Genomic DNA, 22287 nt, shown 5'->3' with positions numbered 1-22287 from the left:
CCTGCCATGGTGCACAGCCTGTGATCTGTGTTCTCCTGACTTGAGGATACTGCGCACCACAGTAGATGCGCAAAGCAGTTGGTCTGTACAACTCTTCCCCCTATACGGCACCATGTAGAGTCTGTGCTGCTGTCCACAGCTCCATTAATTGGTGAGTTTGAGATGGAAAGACTCAGAATGTTTTTCGGACATGAGAGAAACCCCACAGAGACACAGGGAGAACATGCAAACTCCAAACAGGCATTGGTCGGAGGTCAGGATCGAACCTTGTACCTTGTGCATGAGAGGTGAAGACCTTAACCACTAAGCCATCTGGTCTCACACTGGGTTGTGATAGTGAGGAAAAGATAGAATTCAGACAGCAGTTACAGGACCTACTAGATAAAGCAGGACAATATGAATTGGTGTTGATAATGGGTGACTTGAATACACATATTAGGACAGACAGAACAGGATATGAGGACTGCCTGGGTCCACATGGGTGGGGCAACAGGAATAATGAAGGACAAGCCATTCTAGACTTCTGTCTGGCAAATGGCTTGATAGTAGAGAGACAGACACAAGATCACATACAAGAGTAGTCAACATGCAACTCAGGTAGACTTCCTCCTAGTAAGGGAAAGGCACTGTGGCAGAATCCATGATTGTAACGTCATCCCCAGTGAAACAGTTGCCCCACAGCATAAACCACTAGTTGCCCGACAGCATAAGCCACTAGTTGCCACAATCAGGTGCAAGCAGTGGTCAGAGAGCAGGCTGAAGACCTGGAAGCTGACTGGAGAGAAAGTACAACAGTTCAATGAATTACTCAGGGCTCTAGCACCCCAAGAAGAGGAGGAAATAGATGGAGTTGAAGAAGAATGGCAGTGCGTAAAAACAGCATGTGTTAGGACTACAGAAAAGATATGTAGCCGAGCCAGGTATGGAAATAAGGTACATAAGGAAAGCTGGTGGTGGAATGCAGAAGTCCAGGAAGTCATTAAAAGAAAAAAGGAGTACAGGAAGAAGTGGGAGACAGATAAGACTGACCAGGTTAGGAAGGACTACTGGCTGGCTAACAAAGAAGCTAAGAAAGAAGTTGCAATAGCAAAGAATAGGGCATCGGAGGCACTGTACCAACTTCTGGAAAGTGACTCAGTAAGGGGGACAAAAAAAACTATATCAGGTTGCAAGGCAAAGACAGAAAGATAAAGAAGATAGTCAGACACCCTTCATAAGGAATGCCAGCAACAACCTGCTCACCAGCCCAGGCGACATCAAAGGCAGATTCAAGGAGTATTTCCATTAACTTCTGAATGAAGAAAACCCCACAGAAGCTGTACTGCCCCAGAAACAGCCTACGATAAGAGAAGAAGAGGAGCCCACCCTAGAAGAAGTAAGAACAGCACTAAGGAAGATGAAGTCAGGGAAAGCAGCAGGCTCAGATGAGATCACAGCAGATATGATAAAGATGCTGGGTGAGATAGGGGAGGAATGGCTCCTGAGGGTACTAATAGCAGTGTGAAGAGAAAGGCATATCCCAGGTGACTGGAGAATAAGCATACTCATGCCAGTGTACAAGAACAAAGGGGACATCCACAACTGTGGGCAGTACAGAGGCATCAAACTCCTATCACATTGCATGAAAGTTCTGGAGAGGGTGACTGATAAATGAATACGTAAAGTAGTAGAATGTAAGATGGGAGATGAGCAGTTTGTTTTCAGATCAGGATGCAGCACAACTGACCCGATGTTTGCATTGACACAGATACTTGAGAAGAAGCTAGAGATGAGGAGAGAGTCCAATTGGGCATTCCTAGACTTGGAGAAAGCATATGACAAGGTCCCAAGAAAGTTGATCTGGGCAGTACTGCAGTGGTTTGAAGTCCCAGAAACATTGGTAGAATTAGTGCAGGCTATATACAAGGACCCAATGACTCAAGTACAGACAGTGTTCGGCCTCACAGAGGGGTTCCCAGTGGATGTGGGTGTACATCAGGGTTCAGCTCTGAGCCCACTGCTGTTCATACTGGTGATGGACTACATTAGCAAATAGGTTGGAGGGAATGGATCAACAAAGCTGCTGTATGCAGATGATGTGCCAGTACAGGCAGACTCTGAGCTAGAACTTCAGCAAAGGATAGGAGAATGGAATGCAAATCTGAAGGCACATGGGATGAAACTAAGCACAGATAAGACAGTGGTAATGGCAGCAAATTGGGGAAATCAAAAGAAGTTGAGAACAGAGAGAGAAAGGAAGATAGTGGAACAGGTAAACAGCTTCAAGTATCTGGGAGGAGTAGTTGAGGAGAAGGGTAGTCTGAATGAAGAGGTCAAAGCTAGAATCAGAGGGGCTGCAGCCAACTGGCATAGAGTATCAGGTGTAGTTTATGACAGAAGAATGCCAAAGAAGCTGAAAAGTAAGGCGTACAAGACAGTGGTGCAACCAGTACTACTGTATGGTACAGAAACTTGGGCAGTAAAGGCAGAACAGTTGAACAAGCTAGAGGTGATGGAAATAAAGTGCCTGAGAAAGGTGGTAGGATGCACACTGCGGGACAGGCAAAGAAATGAGGACATAAGAGCAGAAGCCAAAGTAGCTCCAATTGCAGAAAAGATCAAAGGGAACAGATTATGATGATTTGGGCACGTGTAGAAAAGCAGAAGACAATCTGGTGAGGAAGATTTGGGACAGACATGAAGAAGGTAAGAAGAAGTGAGGATGTCCAGCAAAGAGGTGGATGGATTGTGTGAAAGAAGATCTGCGGCAGTCAGGCATGATTGATGAAGAAGACAGGAGTGTGGCACTGATTTGAGAGAGTTGGCGTCAGTTAACACGATACTCTGACCCCATGTAGAAAAATGGGAGAAAAGGGGGATGATAATGATGATGATGATGATGTTTACTTCTCGCATTGGTGACCATTGGGGTCCCCTCCATCTACCTTCTCACTATAGCTCATTCATTCATTCATTCATTCATTCATTCATTCATTCATTCAATCATTCATTCATTCTCCCAAGAGGTGACAGCCCTTTGGTCTATTTCTTCCCCTAGAGTCAAGAGCTGAGCAGAGGAGACTGTGAAGGAATCACATAAATATAATGGCCATGTTCCTGTTCAACATATACTGTTTCCCCAGTAATCCTGTAACTGCTATTTGCTTTCATTCATGGCAGCTTCTTGATAGTTTGAGACTCATTAGTGCAAGTCTAGCAGTAATCAGACTGAATGACCAAAAATGCACATACTAAGTCCATGATTGACATTTCTTGGAGCATTTTCCTTTCTACGAGGTATGGTAATCTTGGAGTTTATATATATAAGTTTGGAGATGTGGGGGCTTGCCCCCCACATTTGAGGGTTGCATGGGTCTTGTGACCCTGCAAAAAAAATACGTTAAAGGAAAACAGCAATGTTTGACATTCTTTGTTTTTCTGTATTTCCAGCCTTTTTTAAATTCTATGAAACAAAATAAGACTAAGCCTCTGCGTATCACTAAAGGTCCTTAGGAAATGTAGGAACGTAGAAAATGGATAAGCGCTTTTAGCTTAATAGCCTTCTTCAGATCTTTCTGATGAAGGCTATTAAGCTGAAAGCACTTATCCATTTTCTCTGCTGAAGCTGCAACTTATTTTTCTTTTGTTTTTATGGTTTTCAAGTTGTTTTATTAAAAGGATTTTAGCTCAGTGGTGGCCTGTTGTGGATATTTTGTTTTCTGTTTTTTTTTAATTCTGGGGGGTTGCACTTATGAGTCTTCATACATCAACCCTGTTAATCCCAAAAATGATAGCCATATTCTCTACATTCCAATGTCTCACTGAGAAGAAAATAAAAAGCATAATGTCCACAGTTACATATGTCCACTTGCTGCTGTAGGACACCTGCCCTCCACATCCATTATCATAAAAAGTGAATACAAAACGCAAGTGTATTGTGCTGTGGACATTGTGTATTGTTAGCACAGCACACAGACCTATCTGGTTTTCTTCCACAAAAAGTGAAATACCATCAAGTCAGTAATAAACTTCAACTTGGATGTTTCAGACAGTAAGTTTTGTCTACACACCAAAGCAAGCTATAGCAATGAACAGTTTAATGTGATCAGTTTCAGCCTGCCATTTGCTTTCCACTGACTGCTTCCCATAACTCTCAGCTTTCTATCTCCAAAATGATGAACACTACCTCTCACATAGTGTTAAACAAATTCACAAAATGTGGAACACAGGAACACCTGCAACAACTTCAACTAGCTACCTCACAGCATTGCTAATAACATTTTCTTTATACTTATTAAAAGTGGTTTTGATGAGGTAATATGATTCAGTACTATTTCCATGGCTGCTTGTTAAAGAACAAAAAATACAACAATGAAAGTGTGAGAGACCTTTTCAATGTGGAACAGTGTGATAATGGAGTATTAAATATTCAGAAGTGGAAAGGTCTTTGTAATGAAGTATAGTTGAGAGCTATGCTTCTTCTCCTCCCCAAATGATAGCCACTTCCAATGATCAGCTATGATCACTAAACGTGGTAAAAACATGGCCACAGAAATGTATGCTGTTGAAAATAGCTGAGCGTTCTACAGTGTGGAACCATATCTCTCAACTATCCCTGGTTTTACAGAACAGATCTGATTTTACCTCATATTTTTTGCATTGCCCTGATTTTCTAGTAAATCACTGAGGAACGCATGCAAGTTAGTAATGGCAGATATTAGTGTTTCATACTTTTTACTGTTCAGAAAATGCATATCAATGCAGCACTTATTGTTCTATTAACTTTTTAAGTGAGTTAGAATAATATTTAATAAATTTCCCTGATTTTGAGTCTTTGTCTCCTATTATTTTTGTCTATGTATAGAATTCTGGAGGAAGTTTTTTTTATTTTTCTGAAATGCATGTTATTTATTACTGTAATAATGTTTTATGTGGAGCTTTTCTCCGTGGGCCTCAGCTGAAAACAGACATATTATCAAGCCAGCTGGACCATTTCCTGTAAACAAAAGCAATAAATAAATACATTAATAAATAAACACATAAACAGAAAACGAGACATATGCAGGGAATTATACATCTAAACGGTTTCTGAATTTGACTCATATTTTTGCCTCTCCTTGATTTTTTGGTAAGTCAGTGAGGATTACAGACAAAAGAATAATCCCAGGCATTAGAGTTGCCTACTTCTTATTGTTCAGAAAATACATGTTAATGCAAAACTTGTTCTATTAACTTTTTAAGTGAACAAGAATACAATTTTAAAAAATGTTTATCATTTTGGGCCTTTGCAAACCTTCATTATTTTTGCTTCTCAACCATTTCTGATTTTGCATCATGTTTTTGCTGTGTCCCTGATTTTTCTGCTAAATCACCAAGGATTGCAGACAAGCCAGCAATAACAGACATTAGAGTTGCATACTTCTCATTGTTTAGAATACAAAAACTGTGGTTCTATTAAGGGATTTTGAGTAATATTTCAAACAGTGTCCCTCATTTTGGGTCCCTCCCTGATTATTTTTGACTATGTCCCAAATTATTAAGCTAGGAAGTTGAGAGGTATGCAAGAAACCATAACTCTTAGTGTTCCCAGATTTTGTACATTTCTGATTTTTCCCTATCCCTGATTTTCTTTTAAGTAACTGGGAATTACAGAAAGCCACTAAAGCCAGACATCTGAGCTTTGTGCTTCTTAGGATTCAAAAAAATGCATGTTGATGCAGAACCTGTTGCTTTAATAACATTAGGTGAATTAGAGATTAGAATAATATTTAAAAGTTGTACATTATTTGCTCCCTCTGAAACTATTTCAGGCTATGCCCAGAATTCTCAAACAAAGGCATTGAAAAGACTGTCCATCCTACACAGCAATTGTGATAAAAATAAATTTATGAAAACACCATGTATATTCTGCTGTGGCTGTGTCTTACCACTGCTCACAGTTCTAGATGACTTGTTGTCATAATTTAAAATAAAAAAAAAATGTAAAAACGCATACCTGCAAAGTAAAAACTATTCCTGAAGATCTACACCTCTGCAACTCCCAACATTCTCTAGTCATGTGATTACTTGAGCAGAGATTGTCAGGAAAGCTCTACAATCAATTACTAAGAGCAGTCAATCTTAAATAAAGGTGTTTAGTCTTCACATTTCCTAACTAACTCAGAAAGCACTGTGATTGGCTGCCCTCAGCAAACAACTGCAGGTGCTTAGACTGCTTAGTAATAGGACATGGGTTGGCAACTCAAGTCCTATTACTATGATTGGAAAAAACAAGTTTTTTTTTTTTACTTGGCATTCACTAGGGCACAGTATTTTTCAGCTGGGGCAACTGCCTCAGTGTAGTGCCACCTACATCAACATGTCAAACAATTCAAAGTAACATCTTATCTACTTTCATAATGAAAACTGATGATTGGATAGAAGACTGTTACTTCTTGGCTGGGGTATGGAAAAATAATCTTCTTATCAGGGGCAACTACTGTAATCTAAATACCAAGGAATGTCACAGCTAAGCTTCATCATGGCCTTTCTGCAATATGATTAGTATGAACTTATAAACCTATGAATTGGGCCTTGTTACGTCAGGAGCTTCGTAAAAGAACCTCTGTTTGATCGTTTCCTCTTTTTTATCTTCATTAAGTTCATTCCCTTGAACATAGGAGATCGGAAGGTCATACTTTATACAAATGATCTTGATTCTTTTTCAGATCTGCACACATTTAAAAAATATAGAGGACAGCTCTTGCAAAATGACTTCACAAGTGTCTGTAACTGGTTAACTAATAAAAATGCCTAGCAATTAACTCAAGGTAGACAAAAACATGCAATTTACACATCTCAGGAGCTAAAATACCTACTGCCATTAATGATATTTAATGCACAAATGTCCCACATGAATAAGAATCAACATTTAAATACTTAGAGCTAACCACCACATTGTTTTCTTACCAAAAATTTCAAATTAAAATTAGAGTACCACATAAAATAACAAAACTACCATCCTGTTAGTGAATCAATATTACTTGTCATACATGAATGTGAATTACTCCACACCACAGCTTCAGTGGAAAATCTAAATAACCTAAAAAGAATGCCTCTATAAACCTTCCATATTTGTTTATCTATGTATTGATTGATTGATTGACATTAGATTACTGGGAAAGTCTGACTGGGTAGGTACCCATTTTCACAGGATGCCCCAGGAGAAAACTCAAAAGTCTTACATATTTCAAGAACAATAATTTTGCAATTGTCAAAAATAATACAAAAACATCTACAGTTTAATTATACCAAATTAGACACAATGTGAAAATATTGCTTAAGAATGAATACAACTTACATGACAATGATTTAATACTTAGAGAAATTTTAACCAGCTTACTGAGATATTAAATGCAAGTTAGGATAATATAAACAAGAATTGCAATATGAAAAAAAGCAGGGTTATAGCATATTTAGAAAGAGAGTGAATGAGGAAGGGAGAATAAGGGGGTGTAAGTTATGAATACGTACTTGTTCATATTTAGTGATATAGTTTATCCTTGGGTTGAGTAAGAAAAGAGACAGATTTAGGCAAGGAAGTCTTTCAAAATGGTTTTAAGTGACTGCAGGGAGGATATTAACCTGATGGATGCAAGTAAGGAGTTCCAGGCCTTAGTGACATGGTACGAATACAGATAATGCTCTGCAGATTTGATACATTTGTGGACAGAGAGGAGTTTTTAGTCAATGGATCATAATGACCAGTTGGGAACATAGTGGTGTAGAATGTACTTAATGCTGGACAAACAGATGGATGTTGGATAATTTTTATAGGTGGCATGAAACTGTGTATATGTTGGTTGATGGAGTAGTTCTAACCAGTTTAGGATTTTTAGTGCTATACAATGGTGGGTTCTGAAAGGGGTATTTGGTGCAAATGTAGCCACTTTATTATAGCATTGTTCAAGTTTTGATTTTTGTGATGCCTGTAGGTTAGTAAGCATAGGATCAATGTTAAGTAGTGAGGGAGGGGGTAAGTAGTGTCAATTGTAGTTTTAATTGTATTGGTAAGATTTTTTTTGGCTTTGCAAAGCATCCCTAGTTTTTGTGCATTTTTTATGCAATTTTGTATATGCATGTCAAATTTAAGATTATCATCAATGGTTGCATTATCAACAGAGAGGATTTTAAATTGTGTTTTTTCACGAGAGGGATTTGGGAACAAATAAATATTTCTTGGGGGTTGAGTATGAGTTGTGAGTTACAAAGTCATGTTTCACTGGCTGTTAAAGCTTAGTGAGTAATGTTTTGGAGACTGTCAGATGTGCATTTGAGTGTGGAGTCATCTGTGTATTGTATTAGGAAGGCCTGTTGTGTGGATGTGTGAAGGGTGTTAGTAAGAATGTTAAAAAGGAGGGTACCAAGGATAGAACCTTGTGGTACACTGGTGGTGACTGGGAGGTATGGAGAGAGGGTGGAGTGCCATTTTACTGACTGATACCTACTGGACAGGTAGCTTTTGAACCATGGAAGGGTAGGCTGAGATAGATCTAACAAGGAAATTTTAAGTAGATGTTTTCTGTGACAAACTATATTGAAGGCTTTAGACAAGCCCAGACATAAGCAGGAGACCAATTTGCTGTTATCTGTAGCTTTATTGACAGTCTCTATGAAGGTTAGAAGTGCAGTGTTAGTACTGTGGGAGGGATGGAAGCCCGTTTGTGTGGGGGAAAGGAGTTCTTGCAGGAGATAGTTTAGCAATTTTTTTTATTACATTTTTCAAGTATATTGGGAAGGGGAGTAAGATTGCTATACATCTAAAGTTAGTAATGTCTGTTAAATTTTCTCTTTTGTGCAGATAATAATGTGTCATTTTTCCAGAGAGAGAGTGAACATGGGATTCATGGATTGACCTATTTATAAGGATTGAGACAGGGCAGGCAATGCTATTGGCTGCTATTTTAAGGTACTTGCTTTGAAAGTCATCAGATAAGGAAAGGCATGGTTTAAGTTTGTCTAAGTGTAGTTTCATATAGGATGTGGGCACATGATTGAGGGTCATGGTGGATGTGGTGGTTGTTGAGCAGGGCTGGGATAGGAATCATTGGTTAGGTAGGGATGCTATACTATCTATGAAATAAGAGTTGAATTCTATTGCAGTTTCGAGTGGTGAGTTATTGGGAAAGGGGTTATGGTTTATAAATATCAATATCACTCCAAGAAACAAATTGTTATCTTGAATCTAAGGCTGATAAAGTTTCAGTTCTGTACAGACCAACTGCAGCCCCTCAATGAGCTAATGACAGTTTCCAGCCTTGAGTCTCACTTGGGAACCTCATTAATATTTAACTTAAAAAACACCGACATCTTGCTGTGTTTAGACTACCATTTAACAATTCTGGAGAATAAAGCTGTCATGATGCTGAATATTAACTGACTGATTTAATATCTATGATAACTTATTCTCTGGCTCGAATAGCTGATGCTATACATTCCATTTTCATATGCTTCCTTTATTCTTTATGTTACTTGACTATATCTAATTACTATACTTTCTCATATACACATGAATGTATATGCTGTGTCATTCTATCCTACATATTTTGGAAATAGCATAGTCAGAACTGTTGTGCTCTTATGTTTTGTATATTCATGTATCAGCATGTTACATGAGTTTCTTCTATGCACCATAGTTTGGGTTTGAGACGGATGCATTAAGAAGTTCAGCTCACTTCATCAGTTAATAAATAAAATGCATATACAGAAGTCATAAGACTGTCTGAGAGCTTCACATAAGCTATAGCTTTTACTCTGTGACTATAAAAAGCACCTGGATGACTTGGGCTTCAATAGCAGCCCAAACACTGGAATAGTTGAGTGGGTGGGTAGTAATGAGTGCTCACTGTTGTTTGACTATCTGTGGTGGAAGGAGGCAGTCTCCGCTTTGGCAGAGCATACTGTGGGCGGTTGAGGAATAAAAATAAGGACCATGTGGAAAAAAAAGCATGATCGTCTAGAAGATGACTCTAGAAATGACTACAAATTGATGGTCAGTATTCATGGAGAAAAAAGGAATGAAAACAGTATGAAAATATACCCAGATTGGACACTTACTTATTTGTAATAAGTCCAGAAGTTGCTGTTGTCATCATCAACCGTTTTTTCAAATTGTTTCATGGAGTTGCAGTGTCACATCAGCATAAGTTAATGTAACCAAAGGGTGTGGTTAGGGAAAATCTTTGCTAATTATAATCACTTCTGGGGGTGGGATCGTACAAAAATGAAAACATAAAGCAAAACATTTGTCTTCCTGACACATTCTCACCAACCATTTATATGTTGCTCTTTTTAACTTTCTTCTTAGGATGTATTTGCACAACTATAAGTTTTTAAGGGGCATAATGACACAATTTCACATTGGTTAATATCAGACCTGGTGACACAGAAAAGTAAATGATAACTATGAAGCAAGTCAGAACTAGATGAATGTAAAACTATTGTTACATCAAACATAAGAGGAACTTTACAAACATCACACTATTAAACCTCCTTATAGACTTCATCTATATGTACCTCTTTAATTAATCTGCATGCAAATAATATGTAGTCAGCAAACACTTTTTCAGTTGTCTGAGTAAGAAGTAGCAACCCTAAACCTGAACTTAATAAAATGAAATCCATTATTTCAATTGGCTCATCTCTTAAGATGTATTCATTTTAAAAATACAGATCTGTTTATGATAAGATTAATTTGTCCAGCAACTCTTATAAACTAAGCTACAAAAACAACAAAGCACTAAATTTAAAATTTCAAGTATTTCTAACAGGGCTGAATATGTCACAACATGCAGTATGTACTATTTTAAAACAATGCCACTGACTTAATACAACAGAAATAATTAAATTCCAAATGTAGCAAGCGTTTTCACGGGGGGGGGGGGGAATTGAATACCCCCTACAGCTCCTGATATTGGAGGCTGTGCCCCTACTTCTACTTAGCAAAGGTGTGGGGAGGAAATGGCATACTATATTTACTGGTACAAGGAAGTGACCCCCCTGTAAACAGTAGATACTTAAGTATAAAATATATAGCCAATTTATTCATTTTATAATTTAAAGATTTTTGTTATCTATTTTAAATGGTCTCCATTTACTGATTCATCAGTATGTACATCAATTATTAGTCATGCACCTCTTTTTGAGATAAACAGAATATCATAACTGAGATTAGATAAACAATTTGGACATTACTAATAACAATAATTGTAGCCATTCATCTTACCTTCCATAACAGGGATGTTCTGCAGATTGCTGTGGTCCTGTATTAATAATTTAGCTGAACCACTACTTTTCTTCAGTTTTTCCTCTGCTTCTTGGTCATCTTTCTGAAACTCATCAGTGTAGAACCCATTAAGTCGGGCAGTTATGCGGTCACTCATGCTTAGGTAATTATTTTGCATTTCACTGAGTTCCAGTTTTAGAATAAAATTTTCTTTTTCCATAACTGCTACATTTTCCTTGAGTTTATCAATTTCTGCAAATAGCTTTTTACTTTCCTCCTCATACAAGTTTTTATGTTCAGCATACTCCTTCAGTTCATTCTTTAGAAGATTTTTGTCCTCTTTAAGATTATTTACCATTTTTGCCAAGGCTTCACGTTCTTTGAGTAACTCCTTTAATGTCTTCTTAGTGGCTCGATGCTCTGTTTGAAATTGATGCAATTGATCATGGAACTTTTTCTCCATCTTTTTATTTTCCAACTCAATTTGTTCAATCTGAAGTTTGAAGTATTCAGCATCAGCTAAATATCTGTCATTTTGAAGCCGGAGTTTTTCAATTTCATCTTTTCCTGTTTTGATTGATTCAAGTAAAGTTTCTTTTTCTGAATCGTGAGCTGATAAAATCTTCTTAGCAGTTTCATATTCAGCATTTATAAGCTTCATTTTTTCTTCCTGGCCTGTATTAATTTCCTTAAGTAATGTCATATCCCGTTCTAGAATCTGTTTTTCCTCATCTATTCTGTATCTCTCTTGTTGAAGGGAATTAATTTTATCTTTTGCTTCTTCTAGAAATTTAAGAGACTCTCCCTTTTCTTCCCTTAAAAGAATGCATTCATTATAATATTTCTGATTTTCCTTATTTGCTTTTTCTAATGTCTCAGTAATACTTTTCAAGTGGTTGAAGTTTTGGTGCCTTTCAACTTCTAATGTTTTTACATGCTTTTTAAGATTTCTGTATTTTTCAATTATAAACTTAAGCTCTTTAAGAAATGTTTTGTTATTTTTTTCAGCATCCAAAAATCTTTCTCTCAGTTCATTATACTCTTTTGCCTTTTCATGATTTTTTTCTTCATTCATAGAAATTTCTTTTTTTAAGTTATCTGCGCATGCCTTACTGGCAGCTTCCAGTTCTTTAAATTTATTCTGTTCTTCTTCAATCCGCTGTTGATGAGCTTCTTTCAGACAATTTAGGCTGTGCTGTGCAGTAAACACTTCATTCATTTTTGATTGCAATTTTTCTTCTAGTAAACTAATTTTACATTTCTGCTTCATCTTGATATCTTCTATCTTAATAAGTAAGATATTTTCTAATTCCCTGATATGTTTCTCTCTGTCTTTAATTTCTTCTTGTAACATGTTGTTTTCGGTTACTACATTAATCATAAAGGCCACTGGATGTACAGAAGCTTTTTCTTCCATCTCTTTTAAATTTTTAAAACTGACAATGTGATCCAACTTTTCTTTTTCAATCTTAGCTACAACTTTTAAAAGACTCTCATTTTCTTGTTGTAGAGGTGTAATGAAAGCTGGTTTTATTGTATTAGTTTTGGTAGAGAGGCCATCTAGTACAGGGTTTCCACGAAGACTCAGATGTTCCTCTCCAAGGGGCAGTACACCTTTTTGTACTTTTTCACTTTGTGGCTCATGATCTGCAGTGTTATTAATGTGAATGCCATTTTCTTTTTCTGGGCACTCATCAGTGAAAAGCTTTTGTGGTAAACAGGCGGGTGCAATAGTGATAACACCACCATTTATTCCTGCTTTGCAGCATTTATTGGCATTCTTGAATGCTCTGAGTTCTGCAGCGAGTACTGTCTTTTGATTCTGTGATTTGTCAAGTTCTTTTTGCAGTCTTTGTCCTGCAGAACTGATATTATCCAGTAACTGCTCAAGTTCATCATTGCACTGTAATCCTGATGGCAGTAGTGGTGCCTCATTTGTAGTTTCTAATGTGTTTGCACTTTCTAAACCATCCACATTATCTACATGAATTATCCTGTGCCATGATATAGCTGTGTCTGTAACAGGGCTGTCTAGCTTATAGGCTTTCAGGGAAGCATCAGGACTATCTTGTTTGTTATCCTTTGCCTTCAGGAGGAATTCACTGAGAGTCTGGGGAGGTATACTTTTTTCAGATGATATTAACCTCGAGTAGGATGTTGGACTATAGATAGTAGGAGAAGCTGGAAAGACCTGATAAGGAAAATGTATGATAGCAGCATTTAATGCATGAAACAATTCACTTTTACTAAGAAGCAGTTGAAATTTTAAAGCAGGTAAATATATCTAGTATTTTCCTATTAGGTGTCCATATTGAACAGTAAATTATTTTTATCTGTGTGTGTATACGTGCGTATGTTTGCATGTGTGTGTGTGTGTGGCATGACTATATTTTTGAAGTCTTAAGTTCAGCTGTATTTTTATTTGATGTGTCCTCCTCCTGCTGCCAACCATCATGTCCCATTTCTCTGATCACCCTCTCATTCTCGTAACACTGAAGGTGCTAGAACAAGAGACAGTCAATGATCAGTTTGTCATTCAGACAACTGTGAAGGGCTAATGATTTTATTCCCTGGCTATGAGAGTTGAAAGTCCCACTTATCAGCCTGGCATGTCATCCTGTTATGGCGTACCTGCCATAGCCACACACTCTTCTGTATGTGATCACACAATGATGCCTACATGGCTTGGTGGGGGAGTACACCCCTCGCCTTTTATGCTTTGCATGCTTTAAGACCTTCATTAGCTACTGGAAGTTGCAGCAGATGAAAGCTGCCATCCCATCCTCAGGACTGACAAATCAACACTGGCTACTCGTTCCCATCCTCCCTCAGTGGCTCCTTCAACCCCTGGACCTACCAATCAAACCTGAATCATCTGGGTTGCAGTCAGGGTTTATTCCACTGTGCCAAGAAGCTGGCTTACAAGTACAGCTGTACTTTCTGCTGAGTTCTTAGTCATTCATTGATAGTATGGCACTTCACATTAAGCTATGCATGAAATGACATAAAGTAAAGAAGAGGCAACAGTATTAAAAAGCAGTATACAATGCAGATGGAGGCTGCTGACCTTAGACATAGTTTATTTGGTTTTGAGATATTAGTATATGTTGAAAGTCAGCTAAGTCACAAATATAGCCCACTTGCTATGTACTCACTACAAAATAAACATAACATCCATACTTTTAATTCAGATGGCTTACATATCGTTAAAATCAGGCAGCAGCAGTAGAATCCATTTTATGTTGAGTGACAGTGAGGCAGGCTGTCAGTGTACTTCATTATGCAACAGCTCTCTGATGAGTCTGAATAAGATATCAGTTAAAGAAAGGACTATAAAGATTGAATATGATCAAAGTATGTGCAGATGTAATGCAGCTATTCTGTCACCTGATATCCTAGTAGTATACTTGCAGATTGTTGACCTTGGTAAATTATCAGAAAAATAAAGGTTGCTAAGGACATCAGAACACTTTTTTTACACCAGGCAGAAAGAATTAATTGCCAATGGAATATTTATGGATGTTACTGCACAAAATTAAGTGAAACTAAGAAAAAGAGAGAAGCAATGCTCACTAAGTTTTCAGAATAATTTTTATTTGAGGATTGAAGCCAGAAGTGCACTTACTTGGCTATCACTTTGCAGAATGTTTCTTCTTAGACATTCAAAAGCATTGAGCTGCAATTCAAGGTTCTAAGAAAATGCATAAACAATCAATATCATCATACAACAAATTTAAGACTATATGTCATACAGACTATTTTTTAATCATGGATCTTTTTTTAGAAACCAGGTAAGTTAGTTGGCTTAATAACCATTATCAGCCAAGGCCCAGTCCAAATGCACACAGAAGCAATGGGAATTACATTGAATACATATTTGAATCTGTTAACAAAAACAGAGAAAACATGTTTGAATGAAATATACATTAACAATAATGAACTGCATTATAGAACAATTTACATACTTTCAATACTTTAATAACCTGTTAATATGTCAAAACAACAAAATGAAAATGAAACAGAAGTATGTACTGGTGAATGGTAATAGGAGATGACAGTTAATGTTTTTATGGGAAAACATGGCTGGTAATGATAATGAGCATGTGAAGATTTGTTTTACTCGTAGGGAGATCTAGAGGGAAAGAGGAACAGACATGAGTCTGTGTAGTGGAAGAGAAGTAATAATCACACACTCTAAAGTAAATATTCAGAGTGTTATTTTATTTAGGAAGTAAGAAGGTAGTTGAAGATGACAAAGGTCTCCCATTCTTCGGATAGAATTTGCATGAATTTAGGTTATTGCAAGTCACTATTTTTTATATCTGAATGAGATTTTATTTCACATAATTGTTCTTAAGTGGTTACTAGGTTATCAGGCCAAGAGCCTTTTTAAGCCTAGCCTAGCTTATCCTAAATTTATCAAGATATTGCTGATGTGTCAATACCCCAATGAATTTTACGCTTGTGATATAGGTTTGTTTACATCAAGTATTTACTGGCTACCCCTATACATTAGGGACATAGATGCCAAACCGCTCATCTCTTAAGATGTATTCATTTTAAAAATACAGATCTGTTTATGATAATTTTAATTTGTCCAGCAACTCTTATAAACTAAGCTACAAAAACAACAAAGCACTAAATCTGTGCTTTAGCAAAAAATACAGCCAGCACTCAAAGTGGTGGAAATACAACATCTTTATTGTGGTGACACAACAGAAAATCAGACTGGTTTGGGCAGAAAAAAATCTGCCTTCCTCAGTGAAAACATTCAAACCATCCTTCTGCAGGCTTACATACACATACACATATACATGAAAAAAACTTATGACTGGATAATTATAAATGTTCATTCAAACCAGATGATAATAGACCCCCAGTTTCAATATCCAACTTTTTTCTTTTTTATCAAGCACAGCATGCCCGCCAGTTTTGTTTGCCCTATCTCCCTCAATTTTATCAATAACTACAAATCTAAACTGTGCTGTGGAATGCTTGATGGAATGTTTATATAAAGCATTAGATAGCCTTTTGTTTCTAACATCACTCGTGTTCAGAAATACAAATTCTAAGGGTAAGGGATGTTTGGCCAATATAAAAAGCAGAGCAGGAACAAGTTGCTAAGTAAATTATCCAGCCAGAACTACAATTACATAAAAATTTGATATCATATACAGTGGGAGTATTTTTTACTACTAAACTGTTGGGATTTCGTAACAAACTGACATAAAGAACAATGGCCACAAGGAACAAAACCCATGTCTTTAGTTCCGGATAGTATAGCCTGATAGCTATGATGTGGTTTGTTTCCCCTATGTTTATAGTGGCTAAGGAAGGAACCCATTGTTTTACCCATGCGGTAAGAAAAACATTTAGATGTAAGTATGTCAGATAACTGATTATCTGCTTGTAAAATATCCCAATGTTTGTCAACAATGTCCCTAAGGATATTAATATTATGTCCAAAAGTAGTAGATAACCTAATATTATAACTGGTGTTAGAATCCGTGTCCTTATAATCCAAAAGTGCATTCCTTGGTTGTCTGGAAGCCCACTTGCTGTCAAAAATTACATTTTCCTGAAAATAACCCCTGGTGGCAAACCTATTAATCAAATCTTGTCTCTGATATTCAAAAGAGTCATCAGATGAACATATCCCCCTCATATGAAGGAATTGGGATTTTGGAATATAACGAATGATATGATGTGGATGAAAACTAGAAGCATGTAACAAGGTATTATACTCATGATGTTTATGGAAAACAGTAGTGCTCAAAGTGTGATCTAGATTCATCTGTAATAATACATCCAAAAAAGTAATTTCATTAATATGATAATGCAAAGTAAAGTTAATATCCCACTTATTGTCATTCAAATAATCCACAAATTCCTTTAAATATACAACATCCGACCTTCATATCATCCAACAGTCATCCAGATATCTACGCCAGATGTCAATCTCTTGTAAAAAGATATTATGATTTACATCATATATCAATTGTTCCTCCAGGTCTGCATATATAGGAGCAAAAGATGCACCGATGGCAGTACCTTTGACTTGCCAATAGGAGTCACCATTGAAATAGAACACATTTTTGTCAGAACGTGTTCAGTCAGACAAATAAGAATGGTATTAAAACCTGGTGCATATAGGAAAACCCTATTAAGCCAATATTCTAATGCAACAAAGCCTGCCCAATGAGGTATATTTATATAAAGGGCTGTGACATCCAATGTGCATATGATACAACAGAATTCCAACTGTATATCAGAAATAATTTTCAGAAATTCCGTAGTGTCTTTCAATCTGGATCTCACCGCCTTTAACACAGGTTTTAAATATTTTGTCACATATGCTGACAATGGTTCAGTTAGAGAGTCCCTACCTGAAAGTATGGGTCTACCTGGGAGTTTATATGGATCTTTGTGAATTTTGGGTAATAAATACAAGTACTGGCGTTGTGGATCGGACACTGTTAGATGAAAAACACATGATTTATTGATAATGCCTTCTTCCAAGGCTGACTTAAGAAAAGTATCTATTTCTTTCTTGAACTGTATAGTGGGGTCTAGGGGCATTTTCATAAAGAACATACCATCCAATAGTTGTCTATTTGCTTCAGCAAAATATGCTGACCAATCCATGATAATGATGGCCACTCCCTTGTCAGCTGGAATAATGACTAAATCTTTGTTATTTTTTTAGATTAGTCAAAGCCTGTATCTCAACAGAAGACAAATTGTGTTGCAGAACCCGAGACTCACATGTCCTAAAGTGTAAATCTTTGTGGACACAATCCTGAAAACATGGACACATATTTATTCATAGGAGGCATGAAAGAGGATTTGTGGAATTTAAAATCAATAGATCCTTGGGACAAAGAATCACCCCTGAAATGTGATCTTAGATTCAATAAACAACAAAATGACATAACATCATTAACCATTGTATCTTCAGGAACAAAGAAAACAGGCACAAAATTAAGACCCTTGTTCAACAATTGTGTTTCACCATCAGATAGTTTTACTGATGAAATGTTAGTACATTACACAAACCACCTAATGTGGTATTAACAGTTCTAACAGTGTGTCTACATTTGGTACCTTTTCTATGTTTCCTTCCATCCCTTCATCTGCAGACCCTAAAGGGTTATTAGTAACATGTTTTGGGGGGGTGGTAGGCCCTGTGTGTGATCATTCTCAAGATCAGTGATGGAAGAAGACTCATCACCAGAGGTCTCACTTACACTACCGTTAGTCTTTTTCAAAATAGATTTTATGTCTTCCTTTTTTGTGATAAATGTGAAACATCCTGTTTAGCAAATCTGACATTTTTATGGTATCCAAAAGGATTACCTTTATTTTAATCCCCCACATCTCTATTAAACTTGTGAATCTTTTTTTCTTTGAGATTTCTCTCCAAAGCAATAAGCTCCTTAGTTAGTTTCTGAAAACAAGAAGCATAAAATGATTGTCCTTCATAGATTTTAACTGTCTCACAAATAGTTTTAACTTCAATTGTGGATTTAGCAATTTTACATTCATAAAATGAAATCAAAGTTTGTACAAAACTCATGGATGCATTTTGTTGTACCCTGGCCCATTCTTCCAACAGAATATCATCGTTATTACTAACTATTGGTTGTATATGAATTCTGAGCCCTTGAGGTGTTAACCCTTTAAATTTATAAGCTTTGAAAAGCTTAATATGCCACACATTAGTCCTGAGCCCCATTCATGGCTCTGGTTAGATTTATAAATGATTGATTACACATATTTTCTGGATTAGATTTTATTTCTTCACAATTGCCCCCAGAGCCAGAATTCAACCTAAAAGCCTGCAAATCATCCTTATCAGCTGATAACCCCTGTAGGATGGTTAATAGATCCATATATATATATATATATATATATATATATATATATATATATATATATATTTAACCTATGAAATCACTTAAATATACACCAATAAATATGGCTTACCAGAGTTAAAATACACTAAAGATCTGTTAAATTATAATACAGTTTTACAATATGTGCAAAAAGGACATATTTTACAGTTTTGAGAGAAATTTGTGAACAGAGTGCATGAGTTGACATCCAATATAAATAATAAAGCTCAAAAAATCTAATTCAGAAATAGATGGCAACACCAGCTCAATCTAATGCAAAAACAAAACTGTTAGGCATAAATAAAAAAAAGATTGCACACACTATAAGATATTATATGAATGTCACATTTGCAAGGCTATGTATAATACTGAGTTATAGTAACAAACAATATCACAGTATTTATAAATTGTCCTTGTGAATTATCCAACAAAATAAATCCCTTTATGTTGGAAGCTCAGAAAAACTGAAGTCCACAGTCACTTAATACAAAGTACACAGTCCCTTTAGGTGTCTGAACACATCTGAACACAATAAACTTTTTAGGTGCAGTTCCCAAAAGTAGCGATGTAGTGCTAATAAGGTGCTATGAATTCTATATGAATCTCAAGCCCAAAATATTCCGTGAAAAATTAGCTACACGATAAAAATGGGACAAAACACCCTTTCTGTAATACACGATGCCTTAATTAAAAAGTCTCATTCTGATTCCGTCGCCAAAGGAACAAGAAAATCCAAAACGTTTAGAATCCCAGCCTAATCAGTTCCTAATATGTTGTATGAAGTCCAAAGCATCTCAGAATGATTAGTACTTATCTGAAATATCAGACAATGTCTCCCTGTTTAGAAATTGTCCTTATAAATCATCTAGCAAAATAAGTTTCTTTATATTAAGGGCTCAAACACTGAAGGCCCCAACAGCTGACTTGTACATTTGTTTACTATCAAATAAGCATATATTCAAAAATCAAAAAAGTCCCCAGTCCTTTCAAATATCTCAACATAGAGCATAACCAACCAACTGGCTATCCCTATACATTAGGGACATAGGTGCCAAACCATGGGTAAAATTATGCTTTCCTATCCAATGGTCCAAGTTATATTTGAATATGGTTAGGGATGAGCTTTGCATCACATTGATTCTGGAGAAGGGGTTATCTTTGAGATACATACCTGTCCCTCTATCATGCCCTGTTTATGTCACAGAGAAGATTTAGTCCTTAGATAGCCAGAGGCCCTTGAAATTTGCCTTGATTTCAAAGAAGAGGCCCCAGTACCAATCCCTATGGGACTGTTTGTTGAGGTGGGTTCCCCTATTCTAAGTTCTTACATCCTGTCAGTAAGCCAACTGGCTATTCATTGGGTGACATATGAGTTTATGCCTAATTTTGTCAGTTTATTTACAATACCTAAGTGAGGTATTGTGTTGAATGCCTTGGCCAGGTTGAGGTAGACAGTGTGTACTTTTTTACCCTCTTCCATAGCTTTAGTGACCTTCTCAAACAAGTTCACTAAGTTAAGTGGGCATGATCTGCCTTTGACAAAGCCGAAATGGTAGGGTCCAGTGTCTGTAAGTTTCATATGTAATTTTTTATCAGATCTATGATAATTCTTTACATATATTTACATATCGGACTAGTCAGACTTATGGGTCTGTAGTTACCCAGCTATGTGGAGGTCCCCCTTGGTGTAGGGAAATAACTGTTGCAGTGCACAATTCATTTGATATGAAGCCTTTTTGGAGGATATGGTTAAATAAAGATTCTAGTGGACCTAACAGGTTATGTATCATGTTATTCAGGAGGCATCTTGGGATCTAGAGCTGCTTTTTTAATGTATTCCTCTCTTTAAGTGGGATTAAAGGCTGGAATTCTAATGTAGGAGCTCTCAATCCTGAGATCTTGGCTGTGAGACTACCTCAGTCCATCCATTCATAGTCCCTTTTTCCCATTTTTGCACATAGGGTCAGGATGTCACATCAACAATCACAATCATTTAGAGCCAATGTTCACACCACCAGGTGGCTAGCCTGCCATGACTACCTATTAATAGAAAACTGATATCTGAGTTGGGACAGATATCTCTTTTAATTGGATAAAAACATAACACCTAGATGGAATGTGTCTCTTTTTGTAACTGTGAGGTACTCTATGTTATACAGTTAAATACAGTTGTACTCCCTTGCATCAGAAAGTGTTATAAATCTAGAGACCTCATTGGGAGTGGTTTGAAAGAGAGTAGTACTATTGAATGATCCTGAGTGATTTGAAGTGTGCATTTATTTCCAGAATGAGAACATTTTTGGCTATGGCTACTCTAGTTTTCTGATCGAGTAGTTCGCCAAACATGTTTCAAATCTTCAACTGTGATAGGATTTTGTCAGTAATATTTATTTATTTATTTGCAGTTGGTTTACCAGGATAGTCCACTGGGCCAAGATTAACCCATTTTCAATGGAGTCCTGGGGAGAAAAGCACCAGAAACAGGGTTACATATTTTTTAGATATGTATTACAATATTTACAAAATTATACGGTTAGAGCACCATACTGATGAGAAACATTACAGATGATACAAACTAGAAAAAGGGAGATCCATATTACTATATTTACAAATTTATACAGTTAGAGTATAACATTCAGGTGACATTACAGATGAAACAGACTAGAAAATGAACATTTCAATAGGGATACTGAGAAGCCATTGTGTCTTAGGTAGCTAGCTAAGGAAACAAATGTTAGGAGAGGCAGAAGCTAGGAAGTTCATGGAAAGGAGGAGGAAGGAGGTAAGGCAGTGTAGAATTATGATGGCTGGGTGCAAGAGCATTCCCACTGGGTTAGTAGATGAGAGTGAAGAGATTTTTTGAATATAAAGAGGTTGAAAGTGGTACGAATGGCTGGAGGTAGTTTAGTATAATGGTTATGTATAATATATATATATATATATATATATATATATAAATAAAATATTATATATGTATAATTTGGTTAGTATAAAGGATAAAATAAATAGATGAATCCTGCTGAGTGGCCAGATATGTAAGGAGGGAAACATGAGAGAATGAGTTCCCCATGTGGTTTATAAAGTTAGCTAAGGGATACATCCCAAACAGCATTGTGTGAAATCTGAAAGTGTTTATTTTTTAGTTACTCC

The 22287-nt window shown here is 36.6% G+C and overlaps 1 protein-coding gene across 2 annotated transcripts in view; it reads right to left on the bottom strand.

Moving 5' to 3' along the window:
- Positions 1 to 22287, bottom strand: part of LOC122789005 (uncharacterized protein PFB0765w-like) — a 344874-nt gene that overhangs the window by 83364 nt on the left and 239223 nt on the right. Inside the window, exons 4-5 of one of the 2 annotated variants that reach the window (XM_044056150.1) lie at positions 14868 to 14933; positions 11243 to 13433 (exon numbers count right to left, since the gene is read on the bottom strand). In XM_044056150.1, coding sequence (XP_043912085.1) covers positions 11243 to 13433; positions 14868 to 14933 — 2257 coding nt within the window. The remainder of the gene's footprint in view (positions 1 to 11242; positions 13434 to 14867; positions 14934 to 22287) is intronic. The other variant, XM_044056151.1, reaches the window with a different exon arrangement.

This window comes from Protopterus annectens, chromosome 14.part0, assembly GCF_019279795.1.
Source record: "Protopterus annectens isolate FY-2018-M chromosome 14.part0, PAN1.0, whole genome shotgun sequence".
In the NCBI taxonomy this organism is placed as follows: Eukaryota; Metazoa; Chordata; order Ceratodontiformes; family Protopteridae; genus Protopterus; species Protopterus annectens.
Note: the sequence above shows the minus strand (reverse complement) of the source record. Positions and strands in the feature narration are given on the sequence as shown.